The 23,878-nt window shown below is 35.4% G+C and overlaps 1 protein-coding gene across 8 annotated transcripts in view; it reads right to left on the bottom strand.

Annotated features, from left to right (window-relative positions):
• Positions 1-23,878, bottom strand: part of LOC114158467 (DNA (cytosine-5)-methyltransferase 3A-like) — a 64,699-nt gene that overhangs the window by 13,448 nt on the left and 27,373 nt on the right. For 7 of the 8 annotated variants that reach the window (XM_028039970.1, XM_028039974.1, XM_028039967.1 and 4 more), the window contains 10 exons: positions 11,025-11,228; positions 8,128-8,286; positions 7,922-8,029; positions 6,733-6,880; positions 5,993-6,136; positions 5,812-5,856; positions 5,454-5,533; positions 3,842-3,954; positions 2,176-2,359; positions 617-701 (listed from right to left, as the gene is read on the bottom strand). In XM_028039970.1, coding sequence (XP_027895771.1) covers positions 617-701; positions 2,176-2,359; positions 3,842-3,954; positions 5,454-5,533; positions 5,812-5,856; positions 5,993-6,136; positions 6,733-6,880; positions 7,922-8,029; positions 8,128-8,286; positions 11,025-11,228 — 1,270 coding nt within the window. Of the gene's footprint in view, positions 1-616; positions 702-2,175; positions 2,360-3,841; positions 3,955-5,453; positions 5,534-5,811; positions 5,857-5,992; positions 6,137-6,732; positions 6,881-7,921; positions 8,030-8,127; positions 8,287-11,024; positions 11,229-16,872; positions 16,979-23,878 lie in introns of those variants that run through there. The other variant, XM_028039975.1, reaches the window with a different exon arrangement.

Genomic DNA, 23,878 nt, shown 5'->3' with positions numbered 1-23,878 from the left:
TGGTTTGACTGGGAATCAAAATTGCTACATTTTTTACATTATCAACTGCTGATGTTCTCTTTCACACTGCATTGGGTCAAACCGATCAAATGAATTAAAATTTCCCTCCTCGCCTGTGGTGGCGCTGCACCAAGAACCACAGGAAGAAACAACACAAAAACATGTGTCTTCCTCACAACTTCCTTCTTCACAAGATGTAAACAAAAATGGAATAACGTCAGATTTTACCAGCTGTAGTATTTCTCTTTGGTTGTTGGTAAAAGAGCACAACCATTTCTCTTGCTAGCATTAGACTTTTCATCTGTTATGGTTGTATTTACCCAGAATGCTTGCATTGTAGTCCCCTTCCTGCTTTTGGAGCGGTCCTGGTCCGCTTGGCATTCACGTATGCATTCAAACTGCACCAGAGTTCACTTTAAGCGAACAGAGACCAAGGTTTTTAGGAGGACCAAAGTTCGCTTATTTGGTCAATTATGCGTTCACAACTCCCCAACTAGAACTAGATTTTTGTTAAAGTGGACTAAACATGGCTGGTGTGAACGCACCTTTTTACTTTGGAGCAACTTATAGTCTAGAAACTACATGTTAGGGTTTTTGCAGCTTTATATATGCAAACCTGTGGCAATGCCGTCAAACAGGGAGAGGACTCTGATTGGTTTCCTCTTCTCTGCTGCAACTGGAGGGTACAATTTGGCAGGTTCCTGTAAGACAGGTAGCAGGAGGAAGAGAGAATTAGACAGTCATATAAAAGTGTGGAAACAAATTAATTTTATTTTTAGTTTAACTATGTTCAACCCTTTAAAAATGCTCTGTTTGGTGTTAAATATAAAACACTTAGACTTTATGCGCTTTGAGAGATGAATACTGAATTCTTTAGGGCTGAAACAATTAACAGATTCATTTAAATAATTGTCAACTAATTAAGTAATCAATTAATTGTTTACATAGAGTGTTACAAAAGGAAATTAAGCCAAAAACTCTACAAAATATATTGTTGTGAAAACTGGCATGAATTGGTGAGATCTTTCCTGGTTAGCGGACACAAAAAGCAGATCATGAGAACCTGAGAGACATAAGTAATCTCGTATTTTGATTTACTGATGATTATAAAATGAGTAATCATGTGTTTGATTTAATGCTATGTGGATGATGGTATGACTAAAATGATGAATTTAAAGTTAATAAATGAAGCTTAGATGATTATTTAAAAAAGATAATGTCTGAAGAATTAAATTAAAGATGATTGTGTTTAATGATTTATGATGAGCATACAGCATTTATAGAATATACACCCTCACTGTTTTTATCTTAAATGCTAAATATACGTATGACAGAGGTGTGTCAGCGGACTGGCAGGCTCGGTTAGATGACCTGAGGGCCTCAGTTTGGGTGCATTGACCATGTGTTGCAGTGCTGGTCTGACACCCGACGTCAATAAACAACGTATTCGCCCACAGCCACAATCTTGCCATCCAAGAGATGCAGAGTAGGAAGGCAATGGCGAGTAGCTTGATTTTCCCATAACTTCTGGACTATGGGGACAATAATGGGAAGCCCTCGCCCATCATTGAGATAGATTGTTCTGAAGGCGTCGTCGTCGTCTTGGCCTATCACAGAGGTCCACACGATCTTGTGATCCCATTCCAGGGTTCTGGACCTGGAAGCCGCAATACACGGCAGGTCTTCTCGGCCATTGACGCAGAATATTGCTGTTACTTCACTGTAGCTAGGTCTGTAAATGTTTTAGCCAAAACTCTTCAAATGGTACAGTTTTTCACCAGGTTCAAATTCTCTAAATGGATGCTGCATTTTAGTCAATAAAATGTTTATTTTCTTATTTAAAAACTTATTGAATTATTTGTTCCTTTGCCTTCTTAATGTATTTTTAATATAGTATAAAGTAAGCTTAAGTGGTTAAATAAAAAATCTTCAGACTGTAGCATTTTTTCCCCGATTAATTGTCAATTGATAGAATAGTTAACATAATTGATTATTAAATCAATCTAAAACCATTTTAAAATAATGATTAGTTGCAGCCTGTTTGACTACCAATCAATGAATATGTCGCAGCTCCACCATCTACTGCAACTGGCATAATCTCAGATTATATCTAGAGATTTTCACAGAAACCATTAATAACTGATGTGCTTTAAGTTACCGCAGAACAAGACTTACAAACTCCTGCTCATGATTGTTGGCGAAGAAGTGCTGTAGCCTGATGGGCCAGTCGTCCCGTCGCCGTAGTAACCCGTACATACTCTTGGGTCCGCACATGTAGCAGTTCCAAGGGTCCTCTTTGATTGCTGCTGCCGCTGAGCCGGTGCCGACCAGAAGATCTACACATTCCACACAGAAACACCTATACACACATACACACACACATACACACACACGCACACACACAACTCATCATGAGGATAATGTCTTCACAGATTAATCGTGATAAACTGATTATTGAAATAATCGTCAACTAATTTGATTAATCGTTAACTGGAATATTCAAACTCTGAAAAACGCCATTTGCTGAAGGAACAACACATTCAGAGCAGAAATTAAGCCAAAACGGTATGAAAAATATATTCATTTTGCATTTAAGATTAAATAAAAAAACGTTGTAAATATCCATAGCTCAAACGGCATAGTTTACCTTCAACTGGTTTGAAACTCTGTGAAATAAAAAACTTGTATTAATCAACTTTTGATATGAACAAATCAGCTCTACACTGTATTGATGCTAACTCAGCCAGAGAGGGTTGAGCTTTTCACATTTTGATGTGAGAAGTATTTTTTCTTCCTTTGCGTTCAATAAAGGAATGCCATGTTGTTCCATTTTAATCAATAAAATGTTTATTTTCTTATTTAAAGTGAATTAAAATTTTTGTTTATTTGCATCTTTTAATGTTTTTCTAATATTGTTTAAAGAAGCTTACTGTGCCAATTTTTAAAATCCAATTAATCAATTAATCGTCAGAATCATCAACAGATTAATCAATACCTAAAACAACCATTAGATTCAGCTCTAGTTGGAATTATTTCCCAGATTGATTAGCGGCATGTTTCTGAATCTTGTGTTGCAGCATAAATTCATTCATTTAGGAATAATTTTTTTATTTAACTTTTTTTTTAGCTGTCAATTCACAGTAGTTGAGAACAATATTTTAAAACAGTATAGAAACTGTGTTCAAATAAGTATTTCTGAGCAGAATTCAGTGTGATGTTTAGTAAAATGCATAATCAGACATTTTGTTCCTGCTAGATGAATCAAGAATTTAAATTCTTCTAACTTAAAATAAGTACCAGTAGTTATTTTAAATTGATAATATGAGTGAAAATAATACAGAAATGTATCCTGGTTCAACTAGATGGGAATCCTGGCATAATGTGAAATAATTATTTGGCTTAAATTAAAGAATTAAATCATAACATCTCAGAATTCAAGATTAGATAAATTGGTCTTGTTGTTAAAACCAACATAAAACTAAAACATAATTTACTTTTTGTATTTTAAAGGCAGCAGGTTAACTTTTATTTTCACCTTCAAACATTTTACAGAGTAGTTTACCATGCACTACACATCAGTGAGTTCAGTTTTATTATTGTTACTTCTGATTTCTGCTGTGAAAGTTCAGCACAAACACGCTAAAATCAACTGTGTACTCCATATTCATGTAAATAAATCTGTTCCTCATGAGCTGGCTGACCCAGTTCCACATAAAGACAGCCACAAATCAGATCCTGACATTCATGCATAAATTCTGTCCGTAAAAGTGAAATCTAAAACCATGTCCTGGCCACAAGAAGCAGCTGCTGCATGTCAGCGCAGAACTGCTCTGTTGCTGACCTGCAGCAGTTGTTGTTTCCGCACATGAGCACTTCCCTCCCTCCACAGCAGATGGTGCAGTAGGACTGGTAGCCGTCGTCGTCATACTGGTAGGCGCATTCGAGGAACGAGTTCTGCGCAGGAAAAACACAGAATCAGGACAGGATAGCAACTATTTCCATTTCCAAAAGCAGCCATTAGCTAAAATTGATCACTATTTGTTGATCTAATTAACTTTGATGAGGAAAATGCAAACATGAGAAGTACAGTGTAAAACATTTGAGCCCCATATAGTTGTGTCTACTATCTTCTATTCTTTATTTTTCAAAGATGCTTTTTGGCTTTAGTGGCCTTTATTTCAAAGTGCTATGACAGGAGAATAGGGTAATGAGAGAGAGAGGGAAGATATGCGGCAAAGGTCACCAAGCCGGGAATCGAACCTGCGATGGTCGTGTCAAGGACTAAGGCCTCCTTATGTGGCTTCTGCTTAATCCCTGCGCCACCACAGGACCTCTATCTGCTGCTCTTTAAGTCAAATAAATTAAGCCAGTTTTAGATTTTGAACCTGAATGTGTGAGTTTGTGAAAGATAAACTTACAGCAGTACGTTGTGTTAACGTTTTACTAATTTTGTCAAACCTCCAAGAGTTGAATAAACAAAGGTTTTTAGCTTAGCACTTAAAAAAACCGAAAGAAGAAAAAAACAGAAGTGGAACCTATTTCCCAGAATGCTTAGCGGCGTGTTTTTATATCCTGAGGTGGAAGTGTGTTACATTGATCTGAATCTTGTGTTTTATTAAGGCAAGTGTTTATTTTTATGTCCTGTTTTGAGCTGAATTTAATAAAATGTATCATCAGATCAGAAATTTTGTTCATGCAATTTGAAACAAGAATTTAAATCATTCTAAAGTAAAATAAGCTGTTATTTTAATTTGATATTGTGAGTGAAACAATAGAGAAATGTGTCTCTTTAACCAGGTGAGGGCAGTTTTTTTTTAACTTGCATATTGTGAAATAATTATTTGGTTTAAATGGCAGCATTAAGTTAAAACTCACAATTCAAAATTAATGAACTTAAAAAACAATGTTTAGATAACTTGTCTCCTGCTGTTAAATCGACTTCATGAAATTTAATTTCTGAGTTAAAACCAAAAGAATTTTCTTGTTGACTTTAGTTGCATTTTCCAGGCAGCAGGTGGACTTTCATTTTCAAGTTAAACCACCTTAAATAATTTCATAATTTTGACAAAGAGCCTGCAAAAACCAGACAGCAGGATAAGTACTGAAGCGTAGAGATGCAAAAAAACCCTGTAGATTTCAAATGCAAAACTGTAAATTTTTTAATATTTAATACCTATACTTCTTTGCATGGCATTCAAAATAGAAAAACATCCAATTAAAATCCTGATTAAGATCAATAAAACCCTGTAGCTTAAAATGATCCATGTCAAATACTTTTTTTTTCTGCTCTCAGTTTTTGTCCTTCATACTTTTGCAGATCAGAGCCAAACTTTTCTGACTTCACAAGACTCAGTCAGAACCCAGTTAAGGTTAAATAAATCACTGGAATATATATCTGTTAAATAAACTTCAAAATAGCATCTTATGTGAGAAAGAAGAGTTGTTGTTTTTACTTTGCAGCCCTGGCACATTGCTCCCAGGAAGAGAGGATGCTCCAGAGAGAAATTGAGGCTTCCGCAAGAGATGCAGATATCTGGACAAACACAGAAAACCAACACAATGGTTGAGTTGTCTCTGAAAACTAACAAAGGACTCATTGGGCCATAATAAAGAAAGAAGAAAAAGGTCACATATTTATAGAAGGAGGAAATAATTATCCAGCAATGACAGCTTGATGAGGATTATAGCAGCCATAAATCAGGTTCTAAAAGCTGCTATTGGAAATCTTTAGTAACAAAGTAACTTGAATGAAACTAAAACATATTTTTACTACAAATGTATCCTATTTAGCTAATTTTAGGGGGTCCTTACCATCTATATTCCTTGTTTTCTTTTTGATTTCCTGTATGAGTCTCTCTGGAAAACACATAAAATAATGCAGATAAAAGTTAAACGACAACCTCTTTCTTTTTTTTACTTTTACACATGGGGACAAATATGATATAATATCTAGAAGGAGCAATTTACGATGAAATGTGTTTGCAGGCTTTACCTCTGGTCCCTTCGTCAATCACCTCTCTGATTTTTGCTTTCTCTGCTGAGTTTTTGCGTGGTTTCTTTGCAGGTGGTGGTGTATACGCTGCCTCCGGCTCTGGCATCATCTCTAGGTATCCTTCCTTAAACTGATTTTGCTCCTCTGTGGGAGAAAACACATACGTTTACCAGGATTTCTAGTACCTCCTACAAGCATTTTCTAATAATGTTCATGTAGCATCAAACTGACCAGAAACTAGTACAGAAAGCACTATTTCCACTAGCAGATTTTTTCACTTAAAACAGAAAAAACAGAAACACAAATCTTACCAAGTAATTTTGGTCTAGTTTCTAGCGCAAATATCTTAGTAAACTTGAAATAAAACAAACTAACTGACAAGCAACTTTTTAGGAAGCTATAGAGACTTGTTTTGAGTCAATAATTCCTTAATGTTGATGAAAAAGTTCCAGTTTCATTGCCAGATAATTTAACTTATAACAAGACATTTTTCCGATCTTATAAGTTAATTTACCTGCCAATAGAAGAAGCACTTTTTTCTCTCTAGAGAAGTGGAGTGGGGAGAGAACACCTGAGGAATACCACTGCTGATTGGTCTCACGCGAGATATTTCAAATAAACAATTTTTACATTTATCACATGCCAGTTAAAGTCAAATAATGGGTAAAAACTCTTGGGAAAAATTGACTCTTCTTCCTCATTGATTATCGAACAACTTGTCATGAGCAGCAGCTGGTCACCTTCTGGAGGATCCAGCGACTGTGGCCCATTGGGCAGGAAGCCGGTCATGGCCCACTCAATCATCTGTCTGGTCTGAAGTTCCACGCCTTCAGCCTCGTCGCTCGCATCACAGGAGGAAACTGGTCTCCCCGCTCGCACACTTGCAACCTGAGCACAATCAATCACACAGAGCTGATGTTTATTTCTTGCAGAATCTTTAGCCTCACAGTAATAGGAAATTACATAAACAAGAATAGTATTGATTAATCAAATTAATCGTGATTAATCAATTATTGAAATAACCATAAACTAATTCAGGAATTGATTGAGTGCTAAATGAAGTATACAGACTCAAATAAAAAAGATTGCAACTTGGTGAACAAACAACATATTCAGAGCCATAATTAAGCCGAAACTGTGCAACAATACATATACATTTTGTACTAAAGATGAAATAAAAGAAAATTGTAAATATGATAAAGTGGCGCAATTTTAGTTTCACCCGGTTCAAATTCTGTGAAAAAAGTTTTCTATTAATCACCTTTTGCAGTCCAATTATTAAAAGAAAAAAATTTATCGCATTTTGATGTTAGAAGGGTTTTTATTAGCTGCAGATGCATCCGTTGCTAAATGTGGTCAAGCATAGACCAAAGAAATGCTTTGTTATTGCGTTTTGGTCAAGAAAATAACTATTTCCTTATTTTAAACAGGAACTGAATGGCATATTTGCATTTTAATGTGTTTTTAATATTATATAAAAACATTTAAATAAAAGATTTCCAGAATGTGCTAATTTTTCTATACAATTAATTGGATTATTTTGACGATTAATCAATTAATCGCTATTGTTAGGTGCAGCCTTAGGATATTGTATTTCTCATTGATCTTGCTAAGAGTACAAAAGAATGAAAGAAGTTCTGCATCACTTGCAAAACACACCCACTAAATTATAGATTACCTGACTCAGATGTTACCACTGAATGTGGGCAAAACAGGAAAACACACCTCCACAGATGCAACAATAATAACTACATTTGGCATAAATTGGTAGATCAAGTTGCATAAGATATTAGGCTGCACGTTTACACAGTTTTTTTCTCTGTGTAATCATAGAGGCCAACAGGAGTAAAGCCCACATGCTACAGGTCAGTAAACTATGACTCACACGCCGTAATGTTGGGAACACAGAGTGAACAGTGGGTTTGCTACCTGCAGAACCTCAAAAATGGCCTTTCGGTACATGGACTGCTTGTTGTATGTTGGCTGGTGGAAAGCCGATGAGAAGGAGCTCAGAGGCATCAGCTTCTCCACACAAACCTGCAAAACAAGTTAGAAAGAGGTCAGGATATCAAGTTTTTTTTATTTGTTTATAACCAAAAGTTTGACTTTTTATTCTAGTTTTGAAAAATACTCACAACGGAGAATTTTCCATCACCGAACCACATGACCCAGCGAGTCCCATCTGCAGCTCGACTCCGACCGCTCATCCACCAGGAAACGATCCGGCCGGGCCACCAGGAGAAACCTCGCAGCTTCCCAAACACTAACGTTCCAATGCCAAAACCTCGCCCGTCCTGAGGAGTCACACAGGAGTCAACAAAGTCAGCATGAAAAACATTTTCTGTTTTTACAGGAACTGGTATGTTTTTTACATCTTAGATACATTTGTGATTTTTTTAAGGTGACCCATTATGCTTCCTTGAACAGGTTTGGATAGATCTATGGGCTATACAAAACATGTAAACATGTTTCTAACACCTATGAACAAAATAATTCTTAGATAATGAAATTTTAGTCTGGTTACTTTCAGAAGGAGCTGTTTTAGGGTCTCATATCACTTTAAATCAAAATAAACTGCAGTTTTTTACTCGAATGTCAAAATGGCTGCAAAAAGATGCACAATTATACAATTGTACATCTTTGAAAAGTATTAGTTGAGCCTCGTGTACAACAAAAAAAATGTAGTGAGTGGTTTCTGGATGGTAAGTCAACAGCAAAACACTTGTCTTTTCCAGTAGCCATTGTACAGTGCATACAGAGGCAAAACCAGCTGGTTAATGGCGCAATGCCGCTGATCTTGACTCAAAAATTGGGAATTTCTTCAAACGGATAATTTTCCAGACACCAACAAACATTAACTTATTTTCCTAAATGAATTGGTGGGTGTTTTTAAGAGTTTAGGTTGTTTTAGAAGCAGTTAAGACCCAAATGGAGGGACAAAAGCGTGCAAAAAGTTAATTTTGCATAATAGGTCTCCTTAAATAGGAACACCCCAATAGTGAAATTGTGTTTTTTTCCACATTAGCAGAAAATCAAAAAGGTTTTATGGACATTTGTAATGGAAACGCAAATAGTGTGGGATTGGATTTCTGTCATACAAAGCATTTTGCATGATTGCAAAAAAAGTTCTGTTTATTTATTTAACCAGCTTAGTCCCATTGAGATCAGAGATCTCTTTCACTGGGGAGATCCAGCCAGGACAGCAGAAGCAGCATAGTTACAACAGAAACAAACAACACATAAAGGGTTGGAAAGTTGAAGCTTGAGTTGGAAGTTTTTCCAGGTGTGAGAAAAGCTTTCTTGCCTGGTTGAGTTTGTATTTTAGGGACAACAAACTGCAGAGCATCCATAGACCTAAGACTGTAACTTCCATGTTTCCTGACTAAGAGACTAGATAGATACGTGTTACAAATAAACACATACCAACAACTGATTTGTAGTACACATAAAGACGTCAAGTTAATTTTAGAATAAAGTACACAATGATACATAAGAGGACCACTGCTGGTAATAAATCCTGATGGTATACACTACCTAGCATGCAAAGGCAATGTAAACTACATCCATCAACGTTTACAATAAGCAGACAAGTTGTTTCCACCAATTTCTGTTTCAGACAAAAGGAGAAGCAGGACTTATTTCTCCTGTAGTGAAATTCTAAAATATTTTTTACGACATACTGAATATGGTCCTTAGAAGTAAATTTATTATAAATTAATATCATAGATACTCAGTGTCGTTCTCACAATTCCTGAAGCAGTAAAAAACTGAAATTTTGTTTTCTCTACATTTAAAACAACCTGCGCATGACAATTGTTCATGCAGATATAACTTGAATAAAGGGGGTGAATTCAAATGCATGCCACACTTTTCAGATTTTAGTTTGTAAACAATGAAAACTATGGACAATTAAAAACCATGTATTTTGCGCGTTCTGCACTACATTGCAATAAAGTTGGTTTAGGTTTTCCCATAAATGGATGAGAAAAGACAAATCTAATTAACTCTTTGGCGTTGGAGCCAAAAACAACCATAAAAAAAAGAAATAAAACAACCACAGAGATGCCAAAGAACATATTACTCATCAACATAGTCACCACCTCCCACTTGGTCTGCAGTAATGGTGGCTAGAAAAGTTCTGAAAACACTAAAGCGTGACCAAAACACTGCACCACGATTTTCACCCACACTAAAATCTGGCAAAAACAACTCCTACTCTCATCTATTAGCTCAGGCTGGTTGTAAAGTACCAGCTTAACCAGAAGACTGTTTTATTCAGCTGCAAGTCCTTTCCTGCTCCTCCGCCTCAGGAAATCTCTGACCTTCGTCCCCTTTACACCTCCTAGAGAAATCGCACCCCTCCAGGTAGGAGTCTCCACATTCTTTCAGGTTCTACAAACATTTTCTGATCACAGCTACAAAAGTTGGAAAAATTTTACATTAAGTAAAACTGTTAATCAAATCATTAATTGATTACAAAATAAACATTTATTTTTTGTGTTTGTCTGTACGATGGAGTATTAGGGGCATTCTAAGAAAAAAAAATTATGAGAATAAAGTCATAAAACTGAGAATAAAGTCAAAATATTTACAAGACAGTCATAATATTACAGAAATAAAGTCATACAATTACATCTTTATTCTCGTACTATTATGACTTCATCCTCATATTATTGCGATTTTATTCTCATATTATGACTTTAATCTTATTACGACTTTATTTTTGTAATATTATGACTTTATTCTTATATTACAACTTTATTCTTGTAATATTATGACTTCTTATATTTTTAAGACTTTATTCTTGTAATATTACGACTTTATTCTCATATTATTGCGACTTTATTCTCGTACAATTTTATTCTCATAATACTATCCTTTTATTTTCGTAATATTTCCACTTTAACCTTGTACGAGTTTATTATCTGTTCTCTATTAAGACTTTATTCTTGTAATTTTAATATTTTTATGTATTTATTCTTCCTAGTATGGCCCAAATACTCCACCTCAAATATTTTGTTATTTCATGCACCTGGTACTCAATCTCGCTGGGTATAGCCTGGTCTCCCCTAGCAACGGGATCCGGAGTCACAGCAACCGTTGGAGAGGCCGGATCTGTGTGTTGTTGTGAAGGGGGCGGGGTCGGGCTGGCTGGCTCCTCCTCTTTTTGAAAGCCGGACTCTAATAGGTCATCCATCATGTTAATCTCCGCCTCTCTGTATGCCCGCTGCTCTGCCTGCAGGAAAAGAATTTCTCTCTCGTTATCAAATTTAGACTTTAAAACTCATTTCTGATGATGACAATAAATATGAAATGCATTTTCTTTACAGTGGAATTTATACATTTTGTGCTTATATTAGAAACATAATTCAGAAATACTTTATTTAACCTAAACAGAAATTAAATCATCCAAGTATCATTAAGGAATCTTTGTGGATGGTGACAGTTTGGGTGGGAAAGACCTCCAGTAGCAGTCAGTAATAAATCTGAAGAAGAAGCTTCTGACTGAAGACTCTTGTCATGGCATTATAACACATAAATTTGCTGGTAACAAAGACGATAATTCACAATAACATGTAGATGGCAAGCACTGCTATTCCATCTCCTTTGTTTTTGCTGCTTAAACCTCTGTCTGGCTGTATTGTTAGAAAGAAAAAAGATGCTGAAGTAGGGGATATGATTCTTGGCTATTATGATAAAACAAAGAGATGCTCTTTGGTCCTGCTCTGCATCCTTTTGGATTTTGGGTTGTAGTTTAGGTAAGTTGTAAAAACAATACTTATTGCCTCATAACAAGCATCCGAAAGTAAAAAAAATAAGAGCTAAAGTTATTCCAGCTGCACAACATCCAAAACCAAAGCCTCAACTAAGAAAAGTATTTACAGTCAACAATTCCAGAAGATTGAATTGAAATGATAGCTAATGCATTAGCAACAGGTTTGCAATACAAAACTAGAATAATAGGATGTTTTCATTTTTAGAAGTGAATAATGCAATATTTTCTATCCAGACAATTTTAAATATAAATGTTTAACCAATGTTGTTTGATAAACATGTACTTTTAAGCCTTACTTCCAGAAAATAAACATGCTGCCATAACTAACTACAAACTGTGCTGTTCTTGATACATGACCATAACATCATGTTTTACTCCAGCTTGTCTAATCTAACATCTCTTTTTTCCCCAAAGTTGTGCTTTTTGTGGCCTTTTTCCAGCAGATCTGATGGCTGCTCCAGATCAAGACCTTTGAGACCCGAGTTGCAGGAACAGTCCTTTAATTGTTCCACCAAACAGGAAGTGAGCACAGAGAAAACGGGTGCTGTGGCAATACAGTTCAACGGGTTCATCTCGGGGAGAGGAAGGAGGGAGGGAAGACAAAGAGTCTGTCAGTAAATAGGATTATATGATAAATCTGGATAATACAGCAGAGGGAGAGAAAGTGTAGCTTTCTGAGAAACAGAAACACAGGAGATATGAAAGGTAGCTTCCAAACCTGGATCTACTAAATAATTTCAAAATATACAAATTCCAAATAAATCAGTTAAAGTGAAAGTCTAGCATTTAAACTCCAAACACTGTGAAAAAACCCCCCCATGCTAACATTATATTACTGTTTTGTTGTCTTATTTTAGGGGCATAATCCACCACTTTAAAGTTGGATTAAGGAGCTAATGGAAACATTAACCTGTGATCTGATTGAGTGTGTTAGAGATTGACTCATTTGTTTCTCTCTTTCTACCAAAAACAAAAGTCTTCAGTCTGGTGTTTTGGTCTCAACTAGCTAAGTTTCTGAAGGACAACTTTGTTTACAGAGACTTCATAATTCATTTTATTTGTTGTTTTCTTTATTCATGCTGGATATTTAAAATGTCTTTCAGTTCCAGTATTAAATATTCACTAGAAATTAAATCTTCTAAATATTTGAGAATATGTTCTTGCATTACTATACCATTACCATTATAGTACTTGAAAATGGTCTCAAAGCAATATTATTGTTTATTGCAATAACTTTTGGTACTATTTATCATCCAGCAAAATTTGTTATTGTGACAGACCTAAAAGTGACTTATGATGCCTTTTATGAACAGGTTAGAATAAGTCTACGGACAAGATTATTCTCAAATATTGAAATTTTTAGTAGAGACATTCACCTTCTACTAATATTATAACTTTATTCTCACAATAACATGACTTCTTTCTCATAAGTATACAAAAAATGGCTCTCATACCCAGTTTTACAGATCAATGTCCATCAGAACAGAACTGTTAATATGAAAGGCAACTACTAATTTAAGTAAATTTATTACAAATGTCTGTCCATCTTAGAAAGATGTTATATGAAAACCATCACCAAATGTTGAGCTCAGTTAAATAAACAGAAACGGTGAGAAAGCTTGATGATTTCATCCGCTACTACACTAAGAATCCCACTGTGGTCCAGATGTAAGATTCGATGACTCCGCCCGAGGTTTTATTGGTTTTTAAAAGTTTTTCCTTCCCTACTGAACAGAACTATGCGGTTTGTACTCCAGCTGAGCTGGAAGTTGTAATGTAACCGTGAATGTGTGAAAGAAGCTGAAGAAACAAAAACTTTACTGCATCACTCTGGAGAGGAAGCGAGGCAATAAATCGTAAAAGTGAGAGTTTCAGTGATGCATCGTGGATCGCCTCAGTTTAACTCTGAGGTGAGGAGGTCATTTCTCCCTGCTTCTGTTGACCTCTGACCTCATAAAATACCAATCTGCCCGTTTAAATGGAACATACATGCACAGTCATGCACATTTAAACACCCACAGCAAGCACATCTCCATATGTTGGCACAGTTCTTTTCAATATGTCTATTGGAATTTATAAAACTACTTTTTGTTTTGTTTTTATTGACTCATTTATCTAAGAACAATTTGCTGTTCTTGCTAAGAACGAACCTCGATCATTGTTCAGTCAGGTCAGTATTTGGGTTGTATTAACTTGTGTTAGTTACTACAATAAATCAACCTGAATCGCCCTCTTTGGAAGACAACATCTTTGTTGCCTAGCAACATCAGCTGCCTGAACAAGACACCAGAAAAATGAGTCACAGATGAAGGGCGAATGTGAGCTCATCTTCTTCGTTTTCTGAGTCGGCTTCATCTATCCAAACACTTTCTTCGTTCGAGAGTAGTGTTTTACAAAGTGGGGGTCGCGGCCCCCTGGGTGGGCCACCAGGTGGCAATAGGTGGGCCTCAGAGAGTTCGAGGGAAAATGAAGGAAAAAAAAAACTAATACATTTTTTAATCATAAATGTTTATCAAAAGAAAATCTAATATGTTTTCTAGATATCATGAAATATAAGTTAAAATAAATAATAAATCATTGGCTGATTTTCTAATTTATTACGCCTCTTTGCTCTTGAAGGCAGCATTTATGAGAAACGATTGTAATAATTATTGAACAATGACTAAAAGTGAGGGAAAAATTGTCTAAAATCAAAGGGAATCCCTGACCAGAAGCCAATGATGTTTGGGAGGTCATGACATGCAAAAGTTTGGGAACCCCAATCAGATAATGGGAGATTTGCTTCAATAAGTGCATTAAAAACATTGATCTTGCTTTTAAAACATGTTATCAAAAACTTAAAAATACAATTAAAAAACAAATATCACATTTTTAAAACTTTTTATTAATTTCATGATATCCATATATGTCTAATGTGTCTATAATAGTCTATGACTAATGCATATTTTATCAGCATTTACAAAACCTCTAATAAGGTTTAAACACTTTGCTGAATGTTAATTTTCATAACACCGTCTAGGAAAGAAATCTTGCAAAATACAGGTGAGATCTTTCTAAGATTTTAAATAACCTTTTAACCATAGAACTAGGTTAGAACAGCTGCATGAAAAAATTTATCAGAAGTCTGACGTAACACTTTTAATTTTGTCTTAAAGTTTGATATTGGACCTGCGAATTAAATCCCATCCAAGTAAAACAGAAAACACAAGCTTTTACTGTTTTGTTAAGACTTTACTTTTGCCAAGCAAACGATGGAACCCACCTGTTAAGTTGCTTTTGATTCATGATAACTCTAACATTGATCAATGTATCAGATGTAAAAGATTTTAATGATGGCATTTGACAAAATGTAATGTTTATTGCTTGTTTCATGATTTGTTACTATAATGTTTTAAAACATTTGAACTGCCTTGTTGCTGAAATGTGCTATACAAATAAACTTGACTAGACTGGATGCAAAAATAAGATTTGTTAAAAAAGACAGATTTATGTAATGTTGCACAATTTTTTTAGCATCTAAAGTGCATTATTATGCAAAAGCATTCAGAGTTAGTGAATAAAAACGTGCATACGAGTCATAGATAGAATCATTTCTCCACTGGCAAGATGCAACCTGAATTGTGCAATTAAGAAGCCATAAATCAATCCTGCACAAAAACCCAAAGGGTTCCTTAAACACCAGCTGAGATGAACAGAAAGACAATGACCTCTTTTTGTTCTGCTGGATAAATCAATATTTTCAGCTTGCTTCTGATGCTCTTGGGATTTGGGATCACAAAGAACAACTGATGCTCCAATTTTTGAGCGATTCAGCCAGACAATCTGGAACCTCCTTCTGCACAAACTACAATAATGTGATCTTATTGGCATGGTGTGAGGGTGCTTAACTGGACTATTCTTAGGAAATAAGAGCGCCCAGTTCTGGAGAGCAGGTTTTAGTTGTGTCCCTTCCTGCTGATAAGAGAAATCAGCCATTTGGTGTGTTGGACAAGAGATACATCTAAAAGTTTGCAGAAAAGTAGCTCTTAAGAACTGGACTTGGGGAATCAAACTACAAACATTTGTGTCCAGAAATCAAATGGTGCATATCCATTAGGACCAATAAGTTCTTCTACTGCCAAATCAAAGCTTGAAGAATGAAAATTACAACTGATTACACAGTTGTGAGTTACAACTTTGAACTCTGACAAACCCTTTGGACCGGTCAGTGTTTTCACTCTTAGTGCCACCCCCTTGACCTCTGATCCCTGACCTTATGACCTAACCAATGAGCCATCTCTTAAAGTCCATCACATTTACAAGCGTGACTGACCCCGACCTCCAGATGAACTCAACATTGCTCAACAAAAGAACCCTTCAATAAAAATATCAGCAAAGTCCCTTTCAGAGTCACTCTGGTTTTTAATGAAAAGAAAATAAATTAGCAAGATCTATAAACTGTTTTTTATTTGTAATTGTTCAGTGACTTTCTATTATATTCTAATCATATTGCAATGACAAATATTAAATTTCCACATTGAAGAATTTAAAGAAACAGGTCTAAAGAAACTCTGCCTAATCATGCTTTTGTGACTCAGTGTTTTCCAATAATTTATTGCTCGACAGGGCCACAATCTGCAAGCAGCTTCACATGCTGCAGAAAACTCAGAGGAAACTGTGTTCGCAGTCAAACTAATAAAATAAATTGTTTAATCAACATCTACATCTATGCAGTCCAAAGATTTAAGATAGATGTATTTATTCTTGAAGAAATTTATATTTTTTTAAAATAATGTTCATCTCTTTCCCTCTTATTAACTACACAGGAAATGCAAGCAGAACATCACTTTAAAAAGATATTTAGTAGATAATAAGTTAATAAAGCTGAGAAAAATTGGCATAAATCTCTCAGCAGCATAAATAGGGAAATTAGAAAATTCTTTAACTTTAAAGCTTTAAAGAAATAATAAATTCAGCAATTTTCTCTCTTGAAGCAAATCTGAAACCAAGGTTCCCATGAGAGAACTTTGCGACAAACCAGCTTTTGTCACTTCCAGACAATTCTGTGCTTAATCTGCAACACACCCTCATAAAGAAACAGGAAAGATAAGGAGAAGCCACTTACAAGTCGGACATGATAGCTCGCCAAGTGTAACCCTTCCTCCCTGGATCGTTTCCTGTCTGTCATTTTCTTCGTCTGTCTCTGACTCACCTACTCCAACCTCCTACTCTTTCTGTTCTGCGCGTTCCCTCGGCTACATTCGCCCCAAGCTCTCCTTCCTCTCTCCTGATTGGCCGGTGTGACTTACTCGCTCCGTTCTCCAACAGATGTTAACGTGAACGACAACAATGCACAGGCACTGCGAGGTGGTGGGGAGTTTTTGCGCGTGGTAGCCTGAAGGCTTTAGGAGTGATGACATTCACATGCAAATTAAGGTTAGTATTTGTGTGTGTGTTTAAGTGTGTGCAAACTAAAGTCAAAGGTTAGGTAAACTTTAGAGTTGATAAGGCTGCAGGATTTGTTCAGGCAAGACCTAAAACACTCATACATACAGTTGAAAGAAGATTTTTCTAAAAATAAAAAGACACATTCCCCTGTTTGTTTTCCTTTCCTGTTTTAAGAAATAATTATTTCTGTTTGCTTAATACCAGAATAATACACATACAATAAGATGACTATCCTTCTAAAGAAATGTGGTGTCATGGCTTTTTAAGCTCAAACATGTGGCTTTCTTGTGTGACGCCACAGAAAAAGCAAAAAATAATCAGCCAAGATGTCAGGAAGAAAACCTTAAGATTTCTGGTTCATCAAAGTGCCTGAGAAGATGCTGGTGGAAGTTGTTGAAACCGAGCCAACCTGGACTGAAAGGCCACTCAGAGAGGAAGAAGCCATTACTCCAACATTAAAGACAAATTACAGTTTGCAAATGAATTGAAGCAAAAACATGCTCTGTGGTCCCGCTAGGTTTACACTTCACGCGTTTGCCCATAATGACAAACACGGCATTTCAATTTACAATAAGATAACAAAAAACAATTTTTTAAGAAAACACAACTTTTTTTTTTTAATAAAATGTTTTTGCACTAGATTTAGGTGGTTTTTCAGCCATATCAAAATTGGTGTGTTTCGCAAAATCTGCAGTTTAAACACGTTTTTTGGCATGCTTTTATACTGGGCTGCAACTAACAATTATTTTAGTTGTCAAGTATCTTTTCGGTTATTTTTGATGATTAATTAATTAAAAAAGAAATTGGCACAGTCAGGTTTTTTATTACATTTTTAATGCAATATGAGAAATACATAAAGAAATTCAAATCAACAATTCAATTCTTTTACAAAAAATTATGTTATTGCCTAAAATGCAATAACACAGTATTCCTTCAAAGGATGCATCTGCAGCTAAAAAAAATACATCCAACATCAAAATGAGAAAAGCTCTGACCTTTCTGAGTGATTTAATGTCAATACAGCATAGTGCTAATCTGTTGATCATTTTTTGATTAACCAGTTAATAATTGCATATCAAAAGGTGATTAAAAGAAGATTTTTTCCACAGAATTAGAACTGGGTGAAGCTAAAACTTTGCCACTGAAGTTTAGGGAAGAACATATTTACAAAGGGTTTTTTATTTGATCTTAAACAAAAATGTATATGTTTTTTAAAGTCTGTATCCAGTTAGCAATCAATCGATTACTAAATTAGTTGACGATTAAATAATCGATTCATCATGATTACTTCGATTAATAATTTCACGCTTTGCCATGGCTAAAATATAAATACACTGTTTACATTGGTCGCCACCATGTTTTTTAATGATTTATTGCGTGAACAAGCTCATTCATGTGTGATTTTAATTGCATTTCTTATTTGATGGAAACACGACTATTGTGAAATTAGAAAGAAAACTTCTTAGAGTAAAAAAAGTAAAAGAAAAAAAACTTTAAAAAATAACTTTGGTAATCTTCCCTGAGGTAAATCAAGAAAAGTTAAGTCGGATTTAACGTCTGATGAAGAGAAAACATGATATTTTTTTATTATAGTACACTATATTATAGTATAGTGGGGGCGTGCTGTGGTGGCGCAGGGGGTTAGCACGCCCCACATTTAGAGGCCTTAGACCTGCGGATGTCGCGGGTTCGACTCCCGGTCCCGACGACCTTTGCTGCATGTCCTCCTTCCAAAAAAAAAAATGGCGCCGGCTCAGCTGGCTGCCTGCAGACCGTCGTGTGTGTGTTAATCTGTGTATAAAAAATTCTTGCTATAACTGCGAAATAATTTCCCTGCTGGGATGAATAAAGTAATTCTTCTTCTTCATATAAATATCTGCTTTTCACCATTTTTGAACAGATGTTGCCAATTTTCTTCTAACAGAAACTGGTTTACAGATTAATTTAAGATATTCATGGGGGGTGTTGACAACCGGACCGAGCAAATCACCATATGCCGGTAGAAATCTGGAACACGTTAACCTCTGCTAGTTTCACCGCTTTCCTCTCTTCAGTCAAAAGTACACACCGTTTGGATGCCATCTTTCACTACCTCAGTTTGTCACTTCTAAACAGCTAACATCTCATTAATTATTTCCATCCATTGTTTTCTTCTGCATGTCTCTATGTTCATGCTTTTATTCTTTTCTTATCTCTTTTCCTTGTTTTCTTTGTGCCTTCTCTATTAAGACCATCATTCAGCTTCTATTCATGTGTGTGAGTACTTAAGGATTACTCATAGTAACATTTTTGGGACTTAACCACCAGACGCTTTGCTTAAGCTTTTCATTTTCTGAGCTGCAGTTTAAGTTTAAGCCCTAAGCTAACAAGAAAATATTCCAGGTAAAACTCAGAGTTCTCAGTAATAATGCAAATTACAAAACCTGAATACAGATTTGCAGGAACAAATTGATGTACATGTAGTTTAAATTAATAAAAGTTCAACAATATTAAAAAAGAAATGCCATAAATGAGCCCATAGCCGGAATATAAGGTACAATGATAGAAAAACATGCACAGCATACACAAAAAACTATTTTTCGAGGGGGTATCCCCCCAAAACCTTTGACCATGGGCTGCTGGCCCTGTAAGCCCTCTCTAAAGTCTTTCTCAGGGTATTAAAATAATATTTTAGATAAACAGGAATCCCAATTTTTCCCACTAGTCAAACCATGACTTAAAAACAAAACCCCAAACTAATCAGTGTATTCTGGTGTTTTAAATACACACAAGACTTCTCTAGGAGGTACGACAGCAGTGAGTTGAGCGCCATGTTGTCTTCCAGAAAAAAGCGCAAAGATGTCCAAGAGACATCTTAGTTGTGCCTTGAACTGTACCATGGCAATGGCTACAAATTAACTATTTGCCTCCCAAGATATTCAGCCACAAAAGTTCACAGAAAAAGTCAGAAACATCTTAATAATAAATGAGAAATGAATTACCTATTTTGCTTCTTTGAACAGATTAGGACTATGGGTTATGCCAAACATGCTCATTACATTTTTGCACAAAATCATTCTTAGATGATTAGATTTTAGTTTGGTCAGATCTGCCAATTTTGAGCTCCTTTCAGAGCTACTTCTGTCCACACGCCCTCCTACTCAACGTTTACACTCACACATGAAAATTACTGCAAACAGATGTGCAATTATACAACCATACATCTTTGAGAAGCAGAAGTGGAGCCTCTTGTACAACCAACAACAATGCAGCAAGGGGTTTCTGAATGGTAAGTCAACAATAAAACACATGTCTTTTTCAGTAGCCATTCTACATCAGTAAAACCAGCTGACCAAATGTGCTGGAGCTCAGCTGTGGTTGCTAGGTAACAGCCTAGGCTTCGGTGGGGTTCTGAAGGTTTTTGAAACAGCTTGTTTTCCAGACACCAAAAAACATGAACTTATTGCCAAAATAATAAGTTTTGACAATAAGTTTTAACAGCTTGATCTGTTTTTAGAAGCAGTAGAGACCATAATGGATGCATAAAAACATGCAAAATGTGTATTTTACATAATAGGTCCCCTTTAACAATAATTTTATTCTTGCCTCATTTCCTATTGTTGAGGAAACTTAATCAGGCATCGTAACTGCATCAGTTTTTCAAAAACACAATCACTGCTTTAATATTCTTCTATTAAGAGAATGGGTAACTTTGCAGCGGTGCTTCTTGGATTTCGTTCACAGCTCTGATGATGAGTCACAGAGAGGCAAACATGGCATTGACAGGAAGTCCCACATGCTCTACTTTTCTCTTTCTTTCTCTCGCTCCATCTGTCACATGAGCTCTTAACAGTATGTGATTTGAACACCAGCTGGTGTCAATTTAACCCACTAGAGTCTGTTTTTCCATATGTACATCCCACTAGCTTTAGAGAGTTATGTCTTTTAGACTGCTATTTCTAAGTGCAATAAGTGCAACTAATACTGCAGGGTCTTTATGGTGTTATGCCCTTCCAGAAGGAGGACAGGGTCAAACAAGAGACAGAGGAAACAGCAAAAACATTTGTGGTTTCAGTCTCAGTAGTCAGTCTCCATCTCTTCCTCTCACACACTTTCATATCTTTGAGTCTCAATCTGCCTCAATGACTTTCTCTACCCCCCTTATAACCACACACCCATACAGCCTCTTTCAGGAACTCTCTTTTTTCCGCTGAAGCCACCAATATATACTCGCATTCTTACATCTGCTGACATTTCCTCCCATACACAAACTTCTCCAATGTTTCCTCTGTTAATAAAACACGCTTTGAGTACAGTGGTGACAGATTTTAAGCTTTAACAAATGTATGCAAGAGAAACCTTTCAATTTTTGTTAAAAACAGATCTTTCTAGTAAAACGTTTGGTTGTTTTGTGGTACAGTTTGTTGAGAACTACATATCTGGAAATAAACTGGATCAAACGGTCTTTCAAACTGCCTTGATATGACATTTATTGTAATTTTGCTCCATATAAATAAACTTAACTGATTTGTCTCAGATGCTTTTGCTTCCAGTTTGCATATTCTTATCTTAGTTTTAATAGTTGAGCCATTATGTCAAGTTTAATTTTGAATTTATCACTTTCCTGCAGGACATTATTGAGGGAGAAAAGCTAACCAAAAACAACATGAAAAATGTATTTGTTCTTAAACTTAATAACTCTGCCACCTTTGGAAACAACAACCTTTGCAATAACTGGTAATGAATCTCTTAAATAATAGTGCAGGGGTTTTGGCCTACTTTCATTTGCAAATCAGTTTTAATTCAACCATATCTTTGAGAATGAATTGCCTGTTTAAGTTTATTATAAGGATTTCAATTCAGACTTTGAATTCAGACTAGGTCACCTCAAATCCTTTCATTTTGGGTGTCAGAAAAAAACAAAGAATAAGAGGGTAAAATGTAAGAGGGTAAATCTCTTTCCATGGGATTGTTTTTGTAGGAAACTCAGAAACTGTACACTAAATAAGAAGCAACATTTAAAAAACTTCCCAAATTTATGAAGTGATGAGAGACCAAGTGATCAGAGTTATTTGTTATTATTTTATTATCTAGAAATTTATCATTTTAAACTTGTAACATAAACTGAAGGTTTGAAAACATGATCTTTTATATCTATGTTTTGCTTCTCTAATTTGAAGAGACTAGTTAAAATCGTACCATTTGCTATAAAACTGTCCCACCTTGGACAAAAGAGCAGGCCTTAAAAATAAAAATTTAACTTGGCCATGAACAAAGAACTTATTAAATAGCAGAAATCAAAAATTGCCAACAAAAATCTAACAATGTTTTAGCATAGTCAGCAGTTTTAGGAGTAAAAATAGCAGCTTAGAGAAGTTTTCTTAAAGCAATATTACAACTTTCAAATGACATGACGGTATGCTTTGACTGGGAAGCCAATTTTACTTCAGAGTAAACAACCAAACTTCTCAATTAGATGTTGATAAAAATAAAGTTTCCACACAAAAGGAACAATTTACATGAATACAGAAAATAAAAAGAATAGTCTAGAAATAAGACTGTTAATAAAAAAGCCTTATTTTCACATTGTTTTAAATAATTGAACTAATCATTCAAAATATTGTAACACTAATCCTGTAAACTCTACGTAGAGCCACTCCACACCTTAGTCAGATACTTAATGGAGTGACCTGAGTAAAGCACAGGATCCTGTCCAAACACAATTAAATGGACCTTAAAACATGTGTCAAACTCAATTATCAACAAGGCATTCAAAACTGGAAGCTAGCTAACAGTAGTCTAACTCCTCAGCACTAATAATAAGACATTTACCAAAAAGACTAAATGTCTTGTTAATTAAATAAATAAATTACAAAGCTGTTTGTATTTATGTATTTGAAGTGGAGGAAGGAAGACTCCTCAGAAACAAATTAGCAAGTATGTTAAATGTTTTTTGTTGCCGCAAAATAATTTATTTGAAAGTGTATACATTCACCTCATGAAAAGATACATCTTAGATTAAAGAATGCCTATAGAATCTGCAAAAAATAAATCTAATAAAAAAAATATACATATTAAAATGGAGTGTGGAGTCAAAAGAGCAAATTTCATATGGTTGTAGGTTTAGGCAGCACATTGAAGACAGACCGCCTTTTTTCTGAGTTTATCTGTACCATTAATCACAGTTGCTTTGATGTCACTTTCTCTTTATTGTATTGAAAGGAGACTCTGATGGCTTTTTTTTAACTTAAATACCCTCTGTTTCAGATCTGTAGAAATAGAGCAAAAGTGTGGAGCAAATTATGTGTAGGCAGTCTATTTGCATCATTTATGATGTAAATCTAGGCCCTGACCTTGTTGCTCCACAAGAAATTAATATATTCAGAACAAAGCAGCGGGTAGGGATTTTATACCTCTCCCTTAGAGACTTAAAGACTCTGCGCTTACAGGTGGATGCCAGATGGTGCAGCTGTGAAAACGGAATAAGAACAGCAGCAGAAAGGGACAGCATAGTTTTAAGGTGGTTGGAGCAGAGACAGGGCAATAAAATTAAGTGGCTAACTACAGACGTTTATAAAAAAACCACAAAAATATTGAAGATTTAAGTTAGTTCTCTTGTTTTATTTCTAAAGTAAACATAAAGCAGAGTTAGCACAAACTGAATTATAATTACACTCATTGTGATACTGCCTGGCATGCAGTTT

The sequence above is a fragment of the Xiphophorus couchianus genome, chromosome 15 (genome assembly GCF_001444195.1).
Source record: "Xiphophorus couchianus chromosome 15, X_couchianus-1.0, whole genome shotgun sequence".
Taxonomy (NCBI): domain Eukaryota; kingdom Metazoa; phylum Chordata; class Actinopteri; order Cyprinodontiformes; family Poeciliidae; genus Xiphophorus; species Xiphophorus couchianus.
Note: the sequence above shows the minus strand (reverse complement) of the source record. Positions and strands in the feature narration are given on the sequence as shown.